Source organism: Cyprinodon tularosa, unplaced genomic scaffold, assembly GCF_016077235.1.
Source record: "Cyprinodon tularosa strain WSP-4 unplaced genomic scaffold, ASM1607723v1 ctg35, whole genome shotgun sequence".
NCBI lineage: Eukaryota > Metazoa > Chordata > Actinopteri > Cyprinodontiformes > Cyprinodontidae > Cyprinodon > Cyprinodon tularosa.
In genome coordinates, this window is record NW_024039063.1 from 1,454,664 (window position 1) to 1,474,765 (window position 20,102).

The 20,102-nt window shown below is 36.3% G+C and overlaps 1 protein-coding gene across 1 annotated transcript in view; it reads left to right on the forward strand.

Annotated features, from left to right (window-relative positions):
* Positions 1 to 20,102, forward strand: part of LOC119789880 (collagen alpha-1(XXIV) chain) — a 110,305-nt gene that overhangs the window by 65,935 nt on the left and 24,268 nt on the right. The window contains exons 25-32 of the mRNA XM_038295067.1: positions 5,478 to 5,531; positions 7,044 to 7,097; positions 8,903 to 8,956; positions 9,315 to 9,368; positions 10,424 to 10,477; positions 12,917 to 12,961; positions 15,252 to 15,296; positions 19,885 to 19,938. Coding sequence (XP_038150995.1) covers positions 5,478 to 5,531; positions 7,044 to 7,097; positions 8,903 to 8,956; positions 9,315 to 9,368; positions 10,424 to 10,477; positions 12,917 to 12,961; positions 15,252 to 15,296; positions 19,885 to 19,938 — 414 coding nt within the window. The remainder of the gene's footprint in view (positions 1 to 5,477; positions 5,532 to 7,043; positions 7,098 to 8,902; positions 8,957 to 9,314; positions 9,369 to 10,423; positions 10,478 to 12,916; positions 12,962 to 15,251; positions 15,297 to 19,884; positions 19,939 to 20,102) is intronic.

Consider the following 20,102-nt stretch of genomic DNA (forward strand, 5'->3'; position numbering starts at 1 on the left):
CTTTAGAAAAAAATAAAAATCTTATCCCTGCAAAGAAACTGGAACTGTACCGCTTCTCCTTTGTTGAAATTTCCTCAAATACATCTTCTATGAAAACTACAAGAAGACCTGTCCCTCCAGCAGGCCCCTTAATGTTAATATTTGCATTCTAAGGATAAAAGAGGCAACCAATTGGGCCTTGCATGCTGGACTGTGTTGTTGCTCTGCACATATGAGAGACATTAAGCACTAACTGAACAGAGGGCCCTTTGAAGCCAAACAGGAACCATGGCGCTATGCAGTGAGAAAGAAACCCTTAAACATATGTTGGCTCTAATAAATCCCATTACATCACTTTCCAGATAAATGAGATGTGACTGACATCGAGAATGGGTTGATGCATTGAAGCTTTAATCCCTATATCTTCACTAAGTGGTCTTTTATCCTTATATCACCTCTCATAAACCATTTAAAGTGACATTTTCATTGAAGGTTTTCAAGAGCTTAGGACACTTTTGGCCATTTCAGATGTTCTGCTCCAAGTCTCATCCTTCATTTTCTCTTAAAGAACCTAAATATATAGAAAAATGAAAACAGGCTGCTTTGACAAAATCAACTACTCCTCTGACTACATCACCCTGTTTGGATTTGAATGTTGTACTGCTTCTATGAATGTGACACTATTGGTTGAATTAGAACGTCTTTAATCTAGTTAAGTTTTCTTTTCTACCTGACCAGAGTACCTACTGTACCCTAAAATAAGTAGCAGTTGAGCCTCCAGATATAATTGTTGGAACATAAAATACCTTGTTAAACTTTTATGCAGTTATAAGTTTCAAGTTGCCATGTTGTTGTACTTTCTCACCAGATTAAGGGATCTGAGGTCAATAAAGTGTTCTTGTTCCCCTGTCTTGCTGGCTGTATTACATTACCGTCACCCAGTGCTTATTTCAATTCAGGAGGATAATCCTCCTGCAGTGATGATATATGAGGAGTATTTTATAGCTGTCAGGCATTTTGCCAAGTTGATGAATTGCAAAAAGAACAAAGCTTTATAGTGTTTATGCTAGTCGCCTGTTTCTTGTCTGTTAGTTCGTTTCAGTCAAAGACTTTTTTCCCCCCCTTTTCAATATAAACACTCTGGGACACATGGAAAAAAAGTTATTAGACAATGTGAATTAATTATACCACTATGTGAAAGTCGTAAGTCAAACTCTGCAGAAAAAAAAAAAACATTGTAAAGAGAATGGATGCCAAATCAATGCAAGTTTATTTAAACTGGCCTGTAATCAGGTATGTATATAAATGCTGCTGTCCAGACTGAGATCTGTGGGTAGGGGCATATATGAACCTTCTTATGGAGGTTGGTGGCAGTTTTTAGGAAATATAGGTGTCACAAATCTTCAGTTTGTCAGGCGGTAGAAGAAGTACTTTGAGGTTTTCCACAACCTAACTGATATCCATCTTTGGTTAAAGCAGAGACTGGGCGCCTGGAGCCAAACTGATTCATCAACTAGTGTTTAAGTCACCGAAGTGGTAAAAAAAACTACACAGTGGAAAGGTTTCGGGAGTGGATGGATTCTGCCCTGGGTACCTTATCACTCTGGAAGTTGTATGGCTGTCGTGATTGGCATGCCTCTTAAGCACTGTGTGGTGGTTAGTGACAATCCCCCTGGACTGGCAGAGGGAGACTGGAGGGTGTGTTCAAAGTATAGGGGGATCACACTTCTCAGCCTCCTTCGAAAGGCCTATGCCAGGGTGCCAAAGAGGACAGTCTAGCTTCAGGAGAAGCAGAATGGGTTTCATCCCAACCGTAGGACCCTGGGCCAGCTTTACACACTCTGCAGGGTGCATAGGGTTCATAGAAGTTTGCCCAAACAGTTTTCCCTTCTGGTGCCCTGTGGAATACAGAATTAGGGACTTTATACTAGGGTTCCTACTAGTCTCTGTACAAGCAGAGCAGGAGTGTAATCCATTGGATCTGTTCTCAGTACATATTAGACTCCAGCACAGCTACCCTCTGTCAGTGGTCCTTGTCATAGACTTTATGGAAAGGATTTCGAGCCACAGCTAAACGCCAGAGGGGGCCTGGGTTGAGGACCAGCCCATTTCGTGCCTACTTTTTGCAGATTACATGGTTCTGCTGGTTCCCATCTGCAAAGGCCATTGTTCCTGACTAAAAAAGGTGACTTTCCTTTTACCCCTTTACATCAGAGGAGAAACACTGCCTCGAGTGAAGGAGTTTTTGTGGTCCTATTCACAAGCGAGGGAAGAATGTTGAGAGAAAGCAATAGAGGGATTGGTACGGCTAATACTGACAATCAGTCTGTTGTAGTGAAGAGAGAGCTTAGCCAAAAGGCAAAGCTCCCAATTTACCCGTCTGTTTACATTGCTAGCCTAGTCTATGATCTTGAAATCATCACCAAAAGAATGAGATACTGGATACAAGGGGCTGAAATTAGCTCTCTCCACAGGGTGGCCAGGTACCTTTGCAATCCGGGAGAGTCTTTAGAGTAGAGCCATTTCTCCTTCACATTAACTGGAAACAGTTGATGTCGCTTGGACAGGTGTTTCCGATGCCCTCTGGAAAACTCCCTCATTAGGAAGCCCAAGGGATGGCCTAGGTCAAGCTGGAGCGACTATGTCTTCCTGCTTGCCCTGGAAAATTTTAGGCTTACCCCAGAGGAGCTGGAAGAGGTGTATGGGGATCGAAAAGTATGGGAGTCTTTGCTGAGACTACAGCTTATTCCAGTTCTGTATAAGCGGAGGACAACAAGTGACAGTATTCTTCATGTAAAGGAGCTTGGTCCTTGTTGAAAGCTTTCCCAATATTTGCTCTTGTCTTTTTTTACATCACCAATCAGTCTCTGAATTGGCCTAAACATTCTCATAAACCTTTCTAATCTGGTTGTAAATCTCTTGCTAACCAGTATCAGAGGTTTTATAAAACAGATTTAGATCTGTTATTGGTTACTGATGTTACTATACAATTAGTTAGATGTAATATCTTTCACAAATACTATTCTGATGAACAACCCTCAGATGGCTGCTGTCATTGTTAGTAAAAATGTGTTAAAAATAATATCACCTTTTTCCATAGCTATTTAATATTTAAAAAACCTGGGCTATTCATAAGAGGGTTGAAAAGTTTTACTTTAACTCTTACAAACTTGGTCACTGGGGTTATTTTCTTTTCTTATTTTTATCACTTTGACTTGTTGCTAACCTCTAAATTGTTTCTCTTTCGGTGTAAATATGGGCAAAATTAGATTTCGTATAGCAATTTCAACGTCGAGAATCAAGAATCCACCTTTCGTATTCCATTTTCAGAGTTTTTTAAAGTGTTTAACAGAGACGTTAGCACCTCGACGTCGGAGTACACAGAGTGAAGCGAAAAGACTACAACTGTGTAAACAGGCCCCATTTCCGTTTCCGGTGGCAGGGGAATATTGACTATTCCAACAGAACTCAATGGGATTTACAAAATGCTAAATAAAACACTACAGGAACGTTTTTTCTTCACGAAACTTTTTTTGGAACGTCATTGAACAGCGCTGACGACCCGGTGAGTAGCATATTTTAAAAAAAGAACGTTTAAGGTTGTTTTAAGGACATTATCGGACATGCACTATGGAAGCCATTCTGAAGCAGCCAGGGGGGATTCTGCATGAGCCAAAAAGCAGAGACAGGACCAATTGTCAAAATTTTGGTGTCGATCATTCGATTTCATCCTGGACACTACAGAAAATGGGCTAAAAGTGTTAAAAACCGGAATTCTCCTTTAAAGTATTGTCAATAAATAGGCCTGCAGGGATAGTTTTCCTTTAGAGGAAAAGTAAATCATGATTTCATATAGCCTATCCACTTTTAAAAAGCAATACAAAAATCCAAAAAATCCTTATATCTTTTGAGAAATATTAAAAGATTTACAGCACTTGAAGGGTATCAGTGCTCCTCCATTTGGGTTGCCTCTGAAAAACTCATACATAAGAACATAAGAACATAAGAATGTGTTGCTAGGCAACATTTACCTATCAGCACAGGTGAAAGTACAGTCTGGTACTGTGTACGACTAAAAGATCCTGTGCCGTACGCAGTACCAGAAGGAGGAGGACGGCTGTCTGCTATAAAGCCATCTTTCAGAACCTGCCACCACTGGACTTAGGGTCCAAATAGAGCTGCTGGCAATAGGTAGTCTAACATACCACTTAATGGGTGTGTTCAGTTTCAACAGCTGCATTCTCCACTCTACCTGGACTGGGTCCTTTGAGGTCCATGAAAATAAGGAAGCCAAAAGAGTTTGGCTATGTATTCAAACAGGTCGAGCCTTCTGCTCTATAAATTTCTTGAAAAGTCTTGCTCTGATGACAGAGGTCCCCGCTGAACTAAAGAACCTGTCAGAGTATCTTCATAATGGGAAAACCACACTCCCATAGGTATTTGAGATCATGACAATATATATTATATTATATGCATTGAAATTCTCAGTTCATACCCTAGTCAATTTAAGGGAGTGCAGCTAAGAGTTGGCATGCCTCCCAACATTGATGCTGCAAAGTTGGTTCAAGAAGTGGCAGAAAGTTTGAAAGACAGCCCCTTTAGCACTGCAACTAACAAAGCACAGGCAAGTGTCACAACCAACAGAAAAGAGTTTATATACCCCTGCAGAGCACTGCCAAGAATTTACAACTACTTTCACCCCTGCCAGTCAAGACATATCTTGGTTCTCGAATGTAGGATTGGATCTAGAGTGATGATTGTGGCCTTGTCATTAGATAGTATCTCCATGACTCCTCAATCTGCTTTTCCAAAGTGATCAGCCATTAGATTCCATAAACATGGAGGGAGACTGTTTAATGTTGTGACAGTGCAGTGTTGCTAGTTGCTTTAAATCACGTGGTTGGAGAGGAGCTTGTCTTTCTGACAGCAGTGCCAGAAATCCATGCTGGAGTATTCAGCACATCCTCTTCATGATGTGCTGGTCACCCACAGAAGCACCTTCAGTCACAGACTCATTTTACCATGAGTAACTTATAGCCCCTAGTGGCTAAAAGTTATGTGATGTTTATGTTTTGAGAGAAAAATATTTCTTCTCCAATAAATGATTTTTCTTTTTTATATAATTTTATCCAAGGTGGAAATAAGTGTAAATAGTACTCTAGGTATTACATTAGATGTTCCTTAAAATTGTTAGCATTCATTTTATAATTTTTAAAGGGTTTAAAAAGTCGAGTGAAGAGAAGAATAATAATACATGACATAAAATGTACCTTTTTCTGGCTATCATTAGGATTTTTCTAATACTGAGAATCTTCTATCTAATAATTTTATAATTTTGGACGAAACAAATTCACTCAAGACTGACAAACATTTAATTTCAATGTGTTGGAATCCCAGCTTCATGACAGGCTCGGAAGTAACCCTCTGTACTTTCTCCTGACGTGTTTGTGTTTAACACTCTTTCTTGTTCTCTTTTTTCCTCTCCTCCGTCTCTCCAGGGTCCAGTTGGCCTAATTGGGATAGCTGGGGTAATGGGAGTTCCTGGTGAAAAGGTAAGGAGTGTGTTTCTCTGTCATTAGTCTGTCAGGCAGCATCAGCTGCTTGCCTGTCAGCAGCAGACCCCTATAATTAAGCCCACGTTAAAGCAGCCTTGACTTGAAACCCAGGAACACATACTTGTGTAAACACTCAGCACCCTCACATCCACATCAATAACATTATTGTCAAAGCCATGTCCTCATTACAGCCTCTTTACCACTGCCTGTTTTTTTAAAGAAGCATGTTATGTTTCACTATGAAAATTAACATAAGTCGTTTATTTAATTCATATCACATGCAGCTCTCCAATTTAAAGGTGTATTTTGTTTCATCAAATTCCAAAGAAATAACTTAATACTCCATTCCTAGCTTACTAAGCATTTTTGGCTGTGCATCATTTAGTCCTCTCAAGCAACATTTACATTTTGGCTTTCAAATCAATTGTTACCTCCCTCTATCCCAACCTGCTTGCCTTTTCTTTCCTATCCAGAAGGCCCGTGTGTCAGAACATGTTCTTGTGATGAGAAGCCGTCTGCTTGTCAGATTCTTGCTTGTTCTCCAACTCTCCCACAACCCCCCACCCGATTTATTCTGTCAGCACCAGGCATACCCTGACAGCCTACAAATTCTTTTCCCATTCTGCATATTTTTATTCTCCAACACTCTACTTTAGAGACTAAAATTTCTAATTCAACGTTTAATTAAAATTTTCTGCTTACAATAATGAGGGGGGCGTAAAGAAAAGGAGATGGACTTGTACCGTCATTGCATTTACCCTGTTTATGAAAATGCATCATTTCATTAAAAATGGCAGTTGCTTCATTTTTAAATAAGCCGACTGATGTCTTGTGTGTTTTAATACACTTTCATGAAGAGGATTTCAGTATTTAAAACAACCTGAAAGTTTAACCTTAAGAAGTTCTCAATGATCTGGGTAATGATGATTGAGCAGAACAGACTTAAATCAGAGTTAACCGGACATTCGATCAGTTTTTCTGAAAATGTGTCACAGGATATTTAGGAGTCCTTCAATAATTAATTTGCTTTACACTCTATTTTCCATTATTTTAGCTAATTTTGCTCAGAAAACCGTTATTTTTTAGGATTGTTTTAGACTCATTATTTATCAGCACGTCTTTATAAAGGCCTTCAATAGCTTCTGTCTTTACCTAACATAACAAATATTTCTAAATTTGCATTGAAACTCTAAAATCCTCAAAAGATTAATCTGAAAAGACACTTCTTTCATCCACTTTAAAGATTTTGCTTTACAATGCATAAAAAATACCCTTAACTAAAAAAATAAAACATGCAATCTGAAATAATTTTAAACACCAATATATAAAACAGAAATTTAAATAATATCGCTATGTTTTTGTATTTGAGATGATGTATTTTGAATGGGAGGTAAGTAAATAATGAAAAAACAATATTTATTTTTTTTATTTAGTGTATGGTTACCTTTACTATGTCCTGGAACACGTCCATCTCCAGAAACATAATTTCTTTTTTTTTATTTTTGACAGGGTGACCGGGGGCCACCAGGTCCTACAGGTCCTGTTGGAGAAAAGGGGCCCATGGTGAGTTAAGTCACTAAGGATTTTCCAGACATATAATCTAGGTTTTTTTCAGTGCCAGCCATTTTATATTAAGGAAAAAACGCTTTCAGAATGTGTTCAATACTTAAAATCATGCATTAAGCATCAAGATCCATGTTTCCAGTTGCCCTAAGACAGTTAACAATGACAGATTTTTTTTTAAGTAAATATATTTTGTTTATTTTACAACATTAATAGAAAATAAATAGAAATCACCATAGAGTAGAGGGTGTCACTCTTTAAGTAAGGTTGCATTCTTCACTAAAAAAAGGATTTATTGTATGTATAAACTTAGAAAGATGACAGCACTATCCTCTACTTCCAGTATAAGACAAGAAAAAGTAAAATGCTCTGAGAAGAAATGTTATTGTTCAAGTTTTTCATGAAACAGAAAAGCCTTATTCATCAAGTCTGAATACTTTTTTATTTCTTTTTTGTAAAGTCTAAATGTCCCTGTAAACATATATTCAAAAAGCTATAACAGGAAGAATAATGACCAGAAAATGGGGGGTGAACTTTTTCCCAGGATTTTTGCAAATTTACAAACTTTGCAGTTTTTGCGTGAAAGTGATCAGGCCTTTGTTATCATCATAAAATACTTTAGTTTTCTTTCTGTTCAAGATTGGTTGCATAAACCCAAAAGTATTTGTAGAAACAGGATAAGAAGTTATTTTTAAATCATTACCTGACTTGTGGCAGTAAGAAAGTTGTTGGTATAGACATTTTATCTACAAATAAACACATAAAAGATAAGAATATGTATTGCTGCAGAGTGTATGGTGTCAGCTGCAGAGTTGTACAAGTCTTTGTGAGTGGCTGATTTTTTTTTCCCACACTATCTCAGGATTTTGGATTATTGCCATGTCTGGGGTTCTGGACTAAAGTACTGACCTCTCTGGCTGTTAAAGTGGCTCACAAACTAAATAATGGGTGAAAGAGAAGGGGATTAACTTGATGGTTTAGTGTAACTACAGTTGGAGAATTTATATATTCGGTTTACGAAAATTAAAGGTGCAACTGCCAGTTTCATTTTTCAGGGAATTTAGCCAATTTGGGAGCTTTTAAATGTTGGGAAATGATTGCTTTACAGATGTCTGTGTTAATTAACTGTATAATATTGAGAAGCACTGCTCAGCCTTTAGGGCACCATGGAAGAGAAATAAATAAAAATCTTTGTTATATAAGACACCGTGCTTAAAGGTTTTGCTACCTCTTTAATTCCAAAAACGTTCCAAAACAATCCACTGCATTTTGTTTCCAAGACGTTTGGCTTCCCATTCAGGAAGCATTTTCGATTCAAAATGTCAAAAATGCTGTTGAGTTTGAGGCTTTATAGAGTGAACCAAAAAATAAACATTCCCCCTGACGACCTTTCAGAGACATAGACAGGTATCGGATATTGCAGGCTAACAAAGAACCTTGACAACTGCCCATTCCTAAGGGGCGGATCCGCTCGTTCGGTTTAATCTACATGTTTTTTAAGCCAAAAAAAGTCTTTCTTTTTATTCCACTCTATAAAGCCTTGAACTCAACGCTATTTCTGACGTTTTTAATTGAAAAAGCTTCCTGAATGGGAAGCGAAATGTCTTGAAAACAAAGTCTAGTGGATTTTTTTTTTTTTACTTTTTTGGAATGACTATGACCTTGATGACTGAGAATCTTCACCAGCGAACCTGTTCAATTGATTGATTGATTGACTTTATTGATCTCACAATGGAAGTATTTAGTCAGAGTCACAGTTTCTTATCTGCCTGTCTATTTTTGTATTTTTGTATGTTTTGTAATAGGGTTACCCAGGATCACCGGGAACTCCTGGGGATATTGGCATGCAAGGTTTACCTGTAAGTGTTATCTATTAAAAATGGAAGCTTAACTGCTCTTGATTTTCAAACAGGTCTGTCTTGCTAAAGAAACAATAATATACAGTGCATGTTTTATGCAGCCACTGTGGCTTGAACAATAATTCGAATATTTTAAAATTATACTCATGTTTGCCCATTGGGCAAAGCAGATTCCTTTCCTCCTTGGGATGCAGCAAAAACACCAAATTTGTCTTCAAGCATATTAAGTTAGAGCTGGAAATGCTTAATCATATAACATTCAGACTGACATTGAAACCTACCACATTTTTTAGATCTTACTATGTATTGCTCTTAGTATGTATTTTTTGTGATGTTGGAAAACTGTTTTGTTTAACAGGGTCCACAGGGACAGAGGGGCAGTCCAGGAATCGCTGGGCCTAAAGGGAGAAGGGTAGGACTATCGCCTGAACATGTCTTTCTCTACTATTGAAATGTCCCTCTTTACATCTAAAGATGTAAAAAAAAATAGAAACAAATTTGAGTTATTATGGAACACAGCGCAGTTTAAGTTACAGTTTCATATTTAGAATAAAACTAAATCACAAAAACAGGAGTTTGGTTTATCTTTTCTTCTTGGACCTAATGTCTTTTAGTTCCATTTTAAATGGGTTTATTTATTTTACTCAGATGTAAAATACATGAGTGGGGTGCGTGTCGGTTGACAGGAAAATGACCCCTACAGAAGGAGAAATAGAATTGTCTTATTCTTGATATAATTATTTTATTTTATTAGACTTGGATAGTATTTCCAATTATTTATATATATGGCATAGAATGAATAAAGAAATTGAAATACTTTGGAACTAACATACCAAATATGCTTCAGTTGCATTTAAAATCCTAGCATTTTAAACAGTTTCTAGGACTTGCATTTAACATGTTATTGCTAATTTAGTCAGTTGGTCAGCAGATTCTCAGACTGGACACAAATTACATTGATCAAAATGCATATTTTAAGGTCACATAAAAAAGGACGTTTAGACGAAAAGGAGATCAGTTGTGTATCAGAGCTTTGCAATTCACTGTATCATCATAGCAGGAATTTCTAATATTGTCCAGCTCCATCACAGACACAAGGAAACAAACAAAGGGAAGAATTGTAACAAATGTTCTAAATGTTTAAATTTTGTTTCAAGAAAAAAAAAGGTAAGATTCAGTAATGTTGAAAACTTGTTTTTGAACAAGTTATATATCTAAGAATGGGATAACAGTAATTTTTCAATAATTTTATAACCTAAAATTTATAGAAAAGATTAATAGAATGTGGGATTCGGTTTAGATGATAGGTTCTGAGATTTGGGTAAATTGTTTTACTTTAGAAGGGAAAATTACATCTAATGGCACCTCAGTGTATTTTTTACTTCACAGTGCTCCACTTTATTAACCTCTGTATAATTTTTAAGTATGTTGCTAATTATTAAAGTAAAAACAAATTATGTATTGCAGGGGCCCAGGGGTCCAGATGGCGCAACAGGAGAACCAGGACCTGAGGGCTCCAAGGTAAACAATAACTAGATTCTGTTCTGAAAAGGAGAGAAATCATGTAATTAAAAAAATATATATTATTAAATTGGTTATCACGCAGGGAGTTCTATGTAAGTTATGTAGTTATAAGATGCATAGATGCAGTTGTATTTCTTTATGTGTCCGATTTGAGAGATCTCTTTATACCTTTTGTAATGATGATTTACTGATGCTTTTAAACATGGCCTTGAAACCCACCTTTTTAGGAGAGATTTTAATGGAACTCTTCCCTTTTTTTTATCTTTTATTGTCTTTGATTATTTTCTCTTTTCTTTTACGTTTTATTTTTCATGCTCTCCATGTAAGGCTTTTTATTTAGCACTTACTGTCATGATTTTACAAAAATGACATGATTTAACAAAAGTGACTGCTCAACCGGAACTTAAAAGTGAGGGGAAGGCACCGCGATTAGTTCAGGCTCAGTGGGAAAATAGATTCGTGAACTTGGAGAAGAGGATTTGGTTGCTGACTCACGTTTCCAGGGAAGTTGTTGAATCTTTGACCCCAGTCTGTACAGTATGCTGTAGTTCCAGTGTTTGTCTGATTCAGTGGAGGGCGGAACAGGGTTTACCCAGAAAGCGGTTGTTTGTAGGTGAACGGAGAAACTGACTGCCACTCAGATTTCCTGTGGTACTTGAACGGGTCATAATGGAGATGAATCCCTTTCTCAGTGTAAAGCTCAAACGATGGCTCTGTTCGAAAACCTAGGACGCATCCTTAGAAGACCGGATTCGAAGGCCGATTACGTCATAGCGCGGCGCCGAGGTCTGGTCGGATTCCAAGACTCCTCGTTATGCGGCCTTAAAATGCGTCCTTCCTTTAGCCCGATTTGAAGGACGGGTCTGATGTATCCTCGGTATTCTTGGATATCCCAGGATTCATTGCGAGACCAAGCAAGCTGTGATCAGAGTAAAGGTTTCTTGGTGCCGAACAGTGGTGAAAATTGGAAGTTCAGTTTAATATAATACAAGTCATTTAATAGTTCCGTCTGAGATTAATGAAAAATAGTTGTTTTAATGGTTATTGAGTCAGATATGTGGCGGTAATGTTTGATTTTTCTAAAGGTGTTTATCTGTTACTGTGTAAATGGGTTTGGCTGGAATTTAAGGACAGATTCTAATAGATCTGCAGGGTGGGGACTATAAATCTGATAGGATTTTTATCTTTTTATTGCTGTTTTGCACAATATGCTTAACTACATATTTTTTGTTGTTGAATATTAGAGATTTTGCAGATATATTTTTTATAAATACATTGTTTGATTTACTTATATATTTCTACCCCTTTTATAGAATAGAACATCCCTTTATTGTCCCAAAAACCCAAAGTTACAGCAGCAGAAAGATTATTGAAAATGGTCACACAAATGTGGACCTTAGAAAAATGTATAAGAATAACATAATACGAAAGAGTTAAAATATAAACAATACAATACAGTAAAGTGTTTTAACAATATAAAACTGTAGAATTAATAACCAATATGCAGCTATGGACATTTTTACAGTAATGGATATTCGAAAATAGCAGCAACATCAGAGATGTGCAGAATGACAGCAGCATGTTATTTAACTGACTAAAGTTTCTATCATTACATTTGATTTTATTTGTTCCTGCTCCCGGCTGTTGGAACATTTATTCCATTCTGGATTCTTGTGAGTGTAGTCTTTGTTCACTTCACAATAAAAAAGAAATAAATAAACAGTTTTGAAAACTTCTGTATTCATTCTTTTCCTGCTTTGTGTGTCAACGTTTACGGTTGCTAAGCAACAGAGCATACGGCGGTAAAACCCGTCGAAGGGTAGACCTGGTCGAATTCACAGCCTAAACTCTTCCGGTCTCCTTATTTTCAAGGACTTCGAAGGATCCAGTCTAGGTAGACCGCGTCCTTGGAGGACACGTCCTAGGTTTTCGAACAGAGCCGATCTCTTGGGGAAAGTGGATCCAAACCTCCTGTTTGAACCCCAGCTCAGTTTGAAGCTCATTTGATCCTTCCAGGGAGAGAAGGTCGGAAAAATCAAGTTTGCAGGATGACTTCCTGCCGAGAGGCAAAAGATAAACAATGTTAAAACTCAGGTTAAAAAGAACTGAGTTTGACTCAGCAAAACTCAGCTTGGCTAGAGTACCCAAAACTGGCAAACACTCTGGCGTCGAGGTAGTGGCAGTCAGCAGGAAGGAAACCATCAGCAGGTGTGTGAGGAGGCGGACCAGAACCAGGCGCCTCCTGGTGGAGGAAGGGAGACAAACACAGAACACAAACACACAGACAGGAGTCCTGACACTTACCTGTTTTACTATGTAGCACTTTGGGATTTGTTTAAATATAATGTGCATTACAAGTCCAAAGTATTATTATTATTATTATTGAAAAAAATGTTTTTAAGCTATAAATACTGAGCTATATATATTCTTTTCTAGGGTGAAAAGGGTGATTCTGGAACAAAAGGAGAACCAGGATTCATAGTAAGTATTTATTAAATAAACATTTTTTTCTTCCATATTTAAAGAGGTAAAATACTTTGCTTAGATAACAGAATATTTTACATATTTTGGCTGCATATTGAAAAAAAGGAAAACAAATATGACAATTTTGATGGAACTAATATTATAGCTATAGCACATTGTCCCCCCAAAAAAACCTTATACTCCTATGGTATATATGCTGCATCAGGTTTTACAAGGATCTAAATTGATTTGAATCTAAGATCAGATAAAATGAAAAGTAAATAACGAAAACAAAAAACAAGGAGACTGCACCTTATATTTTGGTATAAACTAAGGTAAAAATTAGAAAAAAAAAACATTTGAAAAACATTTCCATTCCAGTAAGGACTAGTAGCATCCAGGTGCTGCTCAAGTTTTTAGAACGTATGATACTGAGGTCCTGATAAAGGCAGGAGTGTTGGCAGTTTGTGAGTTTGAAATGTAACAGCGGATGATGTAATAGTGCCAAGAAGGAGAGACAGAGAAGCAATTATTAGTAATCAATCTGTGAGGTCTATTCCTGCCATTTTCAAACCATCTTAGTAATCTTGGAGTTATTTGGCTTTAATTCACACAAACAAGTTTAGGGAAAAAAAGTTGAACATGTAATCATAAAAACATTGTATTGATCATTTATATTAGGAGTTAAAGGGTGATGGTTTGTTCGGACCTAAAGTAATTTTTATATGAAAGCATTCTTGAATCAAATAGCTTAAGGCTGGCTAAAGCAGTACATTCAAGTAGCTATGTTACATAAGGGAAAGAGGCTTCCATTTTTACATCGTCATTTATTCAAATATAAAAGCTGTTATAACTAAAGGAGATTCTACAAGCTATTAAATCATGGGTTGTGCACCTGATGGAAAAAATGTACCAGCAATTTGTTTTGAATAAACCACTTTACAAATGGTAGGTATTTAACTCTGCATATTCTAATCCTTGTGTTTGGTTATTAGAATATGATATGCAAAATCACAAAGGCCCACACGCAAAAAAAGTTTGTGCCCACAGTTCCAATCATTTTACCCTAATCATTTTACACCTTGTTTAATTGCCAGTTTTGCACATGCTATCCAGGGTTTTTATACAAACAACCCCTTCAAAGATTAGGCCCTTAAAGTTAGACTTCAGTAATATTAAGCTGAGGACATTATCATACCTTACTCTATATTCATGTAAAAAACGTAACAGGAAATATTTTTATTATTTGTATAGTTTTTGTAAATCTCACATTTGATCATTTTGTTTTATTAAACTGAAAAATGTATTATTTAATGCTACAGTTTACTGGTAAATTGAATATTTGAATTGTGTATTGGTAACATAAATGACAAAATGTATTTACTAATTTCATGGTACTTTTATTTTCTTTCATGCCAAATGTACATTTACTGAAAGTATTTGATTAAATATGTTTTGGTATTTATGTGATACCTCAGTGATCACATCACAATGATTGTAATAACTCCCCACTTTGGGATCCACTGCTGTAGACTAGTCTGGCCAGCCTGACTGACATAATGCTTCCCACAGCATATCAGTCTGGAAAGGAGCAAATAGAGTCTGATTTAAAGGTGGGACTAAAGCAGTCGGCAGTAGGAGGTTAGAACCAATCAGATAACAGCAGATATGACGCATAAGACATCTTTTTCTAAAATAAAAGCTCTTACCCCATTTGAGAAATGGTTAAGGGCATCATTAAAACATTACTCTGATGCAGCTGCAGTTGTAACTGTTTTGGGTGCAGAAAAGCTGTGTATTATGGGGCTTCCTGCTGCCCTGTGATTGGTCTGGCCTGTTGAAGACTGGGGAGCCTAAGCCTTACCAGACAGGCTCTTTATTGCACCCCAAGTTAGACTCACCTAACATGGGCAGACCAGGGTAGCTCTAAACTGAAGTGATCTTTTAAAATACTTCTCAGAGAATAAATCTAAACCACTTTACTCTGTATTACCTTATTGGTATGTACTTAAGACAGGGAAAAATTATCTGCTTTCAAATAAATATACCAAAGAGTTACAGGAATAGATTTTATTTCTCTTCTTATTTTGCATGTCTAGGGAAGCATTAGCTTTATCATTTTACATTGTATCTAAAAGTACAGTTATTTGTGTATATGATTTTCATCATCTTCTGAACGTGGGTAAATGTTTTAACATCCCAAATTTAGGATCTCTCTGCAATCTTTCTGTTTTATCACAGCGAACCAACTTGACCTGATTTAAACCGTGTTTTAATCTGTTTCCATTTTGGTTTTTTACCTTCAAAGGGCAAAGCTGGCGTTCCCGGAGAAAGAGGGCTTCCTGGAAAGCCCGTAAGTAATGTTCAACCTTTCTATTTTTTAGCAAAAATTATTCACTCTGAGGCTTTAATCACCACCCACACTGTCACTATAGCTACAGCGGGGGAAAAAACACTCATAAAGCTCATCCCTGTCCTTTTTTCCCTTGCTGTAAAATCCCAGTTTATCATGATTTAAGAGTTGCTTCAATCTTCTCCTCCAGGTTGGAGGTTCTAATAAAAGAGAACCTGCTGGTGCCTCTGAGCATGTCGACAAAAGTTCACATATTCTCTCTGTTCTCTGTCCCTTAGCCGTGGGCTTTTCCATGCTTTTTTTGTTGTTGTTGTTTTTTGTTGTTAGCACACCATGCTAGTGTAATAAAAGTGTCTCTACATGCCAGAAAAGATTGTTAATTGTTAAAGACAAATGTTACTCATAAACTTCTCTAAAGTCACTGACATACCCTTACTTATTTTGTACAACCATAGAACACTGCCCCAATCCAAGAATGACATAAGCAATTTTCCCTCTAATTTTTCATTTGTCTGGGCATTCACACAAACCCCCTGAGTACACTGAGGATCTCTGTGAGGAACATCTGATATGCACGCTGTGGCCACACACTATAATTAAACAAAAGAAAACAGTTTCATTATGTATGTAGTATGCTATATGTAGGAGTCCTGTTTCAGCTATGGCGAGTGTTGTGCTCTGGACATAAATTAGACATTTAACCTTTCAGATATAACTCTTTGTTCACATTAAAACATTCCCATTTTGCACAATGAAATGTGTGCTGAAGCCTGTGCTAAAGTATAAATTCATATAACTCTCTAATCACACAATTTTGTTTTTTGCGTTTCTACCGATATAAATTATATAATAGTTAAAACATGATTAATATCCATGAACAAAATATAAATAAATCTCAGTAGAACATAAACAAATGATGTAAGTTGTATCTATTTTTGACATCCTTCTCATTTTTCCAATGGTGTCCAAATATGCCACTTTAAGATGCTTTCTGAATGCTGGTTTGATAGGAGTCATTAAACTAAATTTTTTTTTTCACAATAAGCACTGGATGCTTGAAATGTACCGCAAAGATTTCCTTTACCTCCTCACATCTGAGGGGAGCAGCCACCCTATCTGAGAATGTGCTGAATGACCCCTGTTTACATTGTTGCTTCATTATAAACTTCAGTTACCAGAAAATAAAGTCAAACAGAGCATTGCGCTATGTGGGGAACAGGTGTGTCTTTAACTGTGTGCATGTTTGATAGAAGGGCTGTTACAAACCAGTGAGTGTCATTGTTCTGGAATCCATAAATAAATATAAACATTCTTCTTCCTGTTAGGTTGTTTATTTATGCGCAAGTAGTTCAGTGATGCACTGATTAAGGACATTTGCTGAACTTTTTTAAAGGGACACTTCATTTAATTAAACATATGCATCCAAATTCAACTCTTAAATGTATTTACTTTTAATATAAAACTGATTTAATAGTGATATTTGAAACAGTAAACCAGAAGCAGAACCATATGCAGTGCTTAAAACTATAGTAAGTCAGCTGTACAGTTTATAGATTTTCATTTATTGGCTGGATTTGCAGCTTCTGCTGTTTTTTTTGTTTTGTTTTTTTTTTACCATTAATACATAAATCTTGCTTTCCTTGCTTTTAAAAATGTTAACTCCTTCCTCAGCCTTTAGAATATCTTGCAAAAATATTATTCAAAAATATTATTTTAAAGTAGTTAAAGCAGAGTAGCTTTGGTGGCCAAGCTTTAAACAAGAAACATTTACATCTTATAGAAAACCATAAACTACCCCGCTCTGAGACTCTGGTATGATGTGCGTGTCTTATTGTGGAGTTATGGCGCCATCATGTGTTGGATAATAGCTTCTGTAAAACATAACAAGAAATTTTGATTATCTCTGGCATTTTGAAATGTTCATGGTAATTTCGACTGTAAAGTTGGAACATTGTATTTTCGGATTGTATTACACAGAGTTATAAATTTCCACACTGGCTCTTGTTTATCTAAAACTTTATTTGCAACACTAACTATTTTCTGTTTTCTGTATGTTATTTAACCCCTCCTTTACCCCTTTCTAGTGAATGGGACATCCTAAATTCCCTTAGGATCTTGGGGAAATATAGACAGTTAACAGTTTATTGGAGCTTTTTCCAGCAATCAAAATGAGTACTTTGAAATTGGACATTTGTGTTATTTGCAAGAAAAAAAAAAAAAAAGAAAAAAAAATGACATTTTAGACTTTTGCCATAGTTTCTCGAGGAAATTATAAAAAAAAAAATAGAGTTTTTCTTAAGCTAAAAGTTATAAAGAAATCTAATCTAGTCATTTTTTTTATTTTTATTTTTTGCCCAAGTGGGATTTTCTTTGATTAGTGTAAGTCCTTTATAAGCCGCCTGAGGAGAGGATAAAAAAAAAGAGAAAAAAGCCATCATTACTAAATTGTGACAGAACCGGATTTGCATCCCAATTAACACCTTACTACGACTTTAAAAGAGGAAGGTGCTGATAAGCAAAGATGCATAAAAATGTTACTACAGAAAATTTCCCTTAAATTGTAATGTCAGGTTCAAAACTATCTCTTGAAATAAAAGGGTTAGAATTTAAAGGGTTTGCCTAAAGGAATAAAACACTACCAGTGCACACTAATGTAACTGTTAAGTTTCACCAAAAAAATATCTTAATTATGTTCAAGAATGATTTAAAGCAAAAGGGAGCAGGTTCAGTCCTTTAATTCCACAAAGCTCATGTCTAGTATCATTCAGGTATCAAGATATATAACCCTTTCATGCATAGCACCTATATAAGTGGACAGCTGTTTTAAAGCATTTTGACTGGCAGTCAACCAGAATGACCAAGTACATGGAAAATTCCTCCTAGTATTCTATATTTTGGCACCATTACTGAATACAACACAAAAAAGCAAACCTAAAATAGAAACCATATACAGGTGCTACTCATAAAATTGGAATATAATGACAAATTTTATTATTATTATTATCATTATAAAAAGTTAGACTTGTATATTTTATTAATATTTATTTTTGTCTTTTATGTTCAATTTTTTTTTCATGTGGATAACTGACTAATGGATATCCCAAATTAAGTATCTCAGAAAATTTTAATATTGTGAAAAAGTCCAATATTGAAGAGACCCAGTGTCACACAAATTAGCTGATTAAGTCAAAACTGTAATGATCTCAGGAAGTTGGACCCAGAATTCAAGGCGAGACAGGCACAAAACCCTCTTTCCACTGGCCGCCAGGATACAGGACAAGAACCTGGTTTAAACTTAACAGACAGTCTAACAGAAAACAAATAATGATCTGGCCCCGAATGCTCAGGCTGAACAGAATGTAAACCAAAGGAAACAGGTGAGAGAAATAAATGTTAATTGAGGCAGGGAGGGAAATGACAGGTGAAAGAAATAACTAATTAAGGAAGAGCAAACAGGCCAGATCATGACAGAAATTAAGGAAGAGCAAACATGCCAGATCATGACAAAAACACCTGCAAAGGACTTTAAACTGTCATTCAATTTAGTTCTGTTGGCTGAACAATCATGAGGAAGACTGCTGACTTGACAAATGTCCAAAAGACATTTTTCACAAGGAGGACACGATGCAAATTCTCATTTCTAAAGAGGCTGGCTATTCAGTGAGCTCTATTAGTCAGGTTTCACTTTTCTAATGGAATTACTTAAAAAAAAAAAAGCTTTTTCATGATATTGCAATATGAGCAGCACCACCATATGAGGTAATGGTTTTTCCCTCCTAATCTTTGTTGATGTCTTTATAGGCTAAAAAACTAATTTTGACACACTTTGTGTTTGGTTCTACAACTGGAGAAAGAGAAATATAAAGAGAAAAAGAAAACCTTGACAAACAATTGCATATAAAACAACATCAATGCAAAAGTAAACTGTACTAATTTAATGACTCGATGAAGTCATCTGCTTATCTGAGAAAGGAAACCAATCTTATTTTATGATCTGATGAAATTGTCTCTGGGGATGGTATGTTCTAAATTTGATGCAATATAACAGAACTGAGTAATGCAAGATGTATTTAGCGGCAACCACAGCTCAAAATGCAGCATTTCTGTATATATTGAGCATCTGTAAGCACCTATATCCAAACCTGTTCGTCTATTTTAAAGTGCGCTTGTGTAAATAATTTTCTACACAATGATGTTTAACGGCAGGTGTGAGTGACCACCATCCCACCCGCCAAGACCTAAAGCAGGCACAGGAGATCAGAGCCCTAGACATCTTAAGGTCCCAGCAACAGTTTCAGTGGACAAAAAGGAAATACTGCATGTATAAAAAGATTTAATCCAGAATTAATGTACTGTTGTTTTAAATTAGATGTCTTTATGTTGACAGTAAGATGTTTGGGTTCAACAAACATATAGTGTGGGTTATCACAGGTTTTACATTACATATGTGTTACCGTGAAAATATTACTGGACACAGTAATAGCCCTCAACCACCACTGATGAAAGCCAGTTTTTTTGTTTTGTTTTGTTTTCTAAATTCTTAAAAGTGTGACCACATTAGTATATGTTTTGTTTTTTGTTTTTTCAGGGTAAGCCAGGTATTCCAGGGGGCACTGGTGAGAGGGGACCTCAAGGGGAACCAGTAAGTACACAAATCTTTGGCAAGGATGCCTTTCTTTAGGGGCCCTGTCAAACCTTGTCAAAACCTTCTATGAATTTTTAAAATTTCGGGCGTATACATAGCATATATTTATAATGAGTCCAGAACTTATGTCCAACGACAGCCTAACTTATACATAATGCATG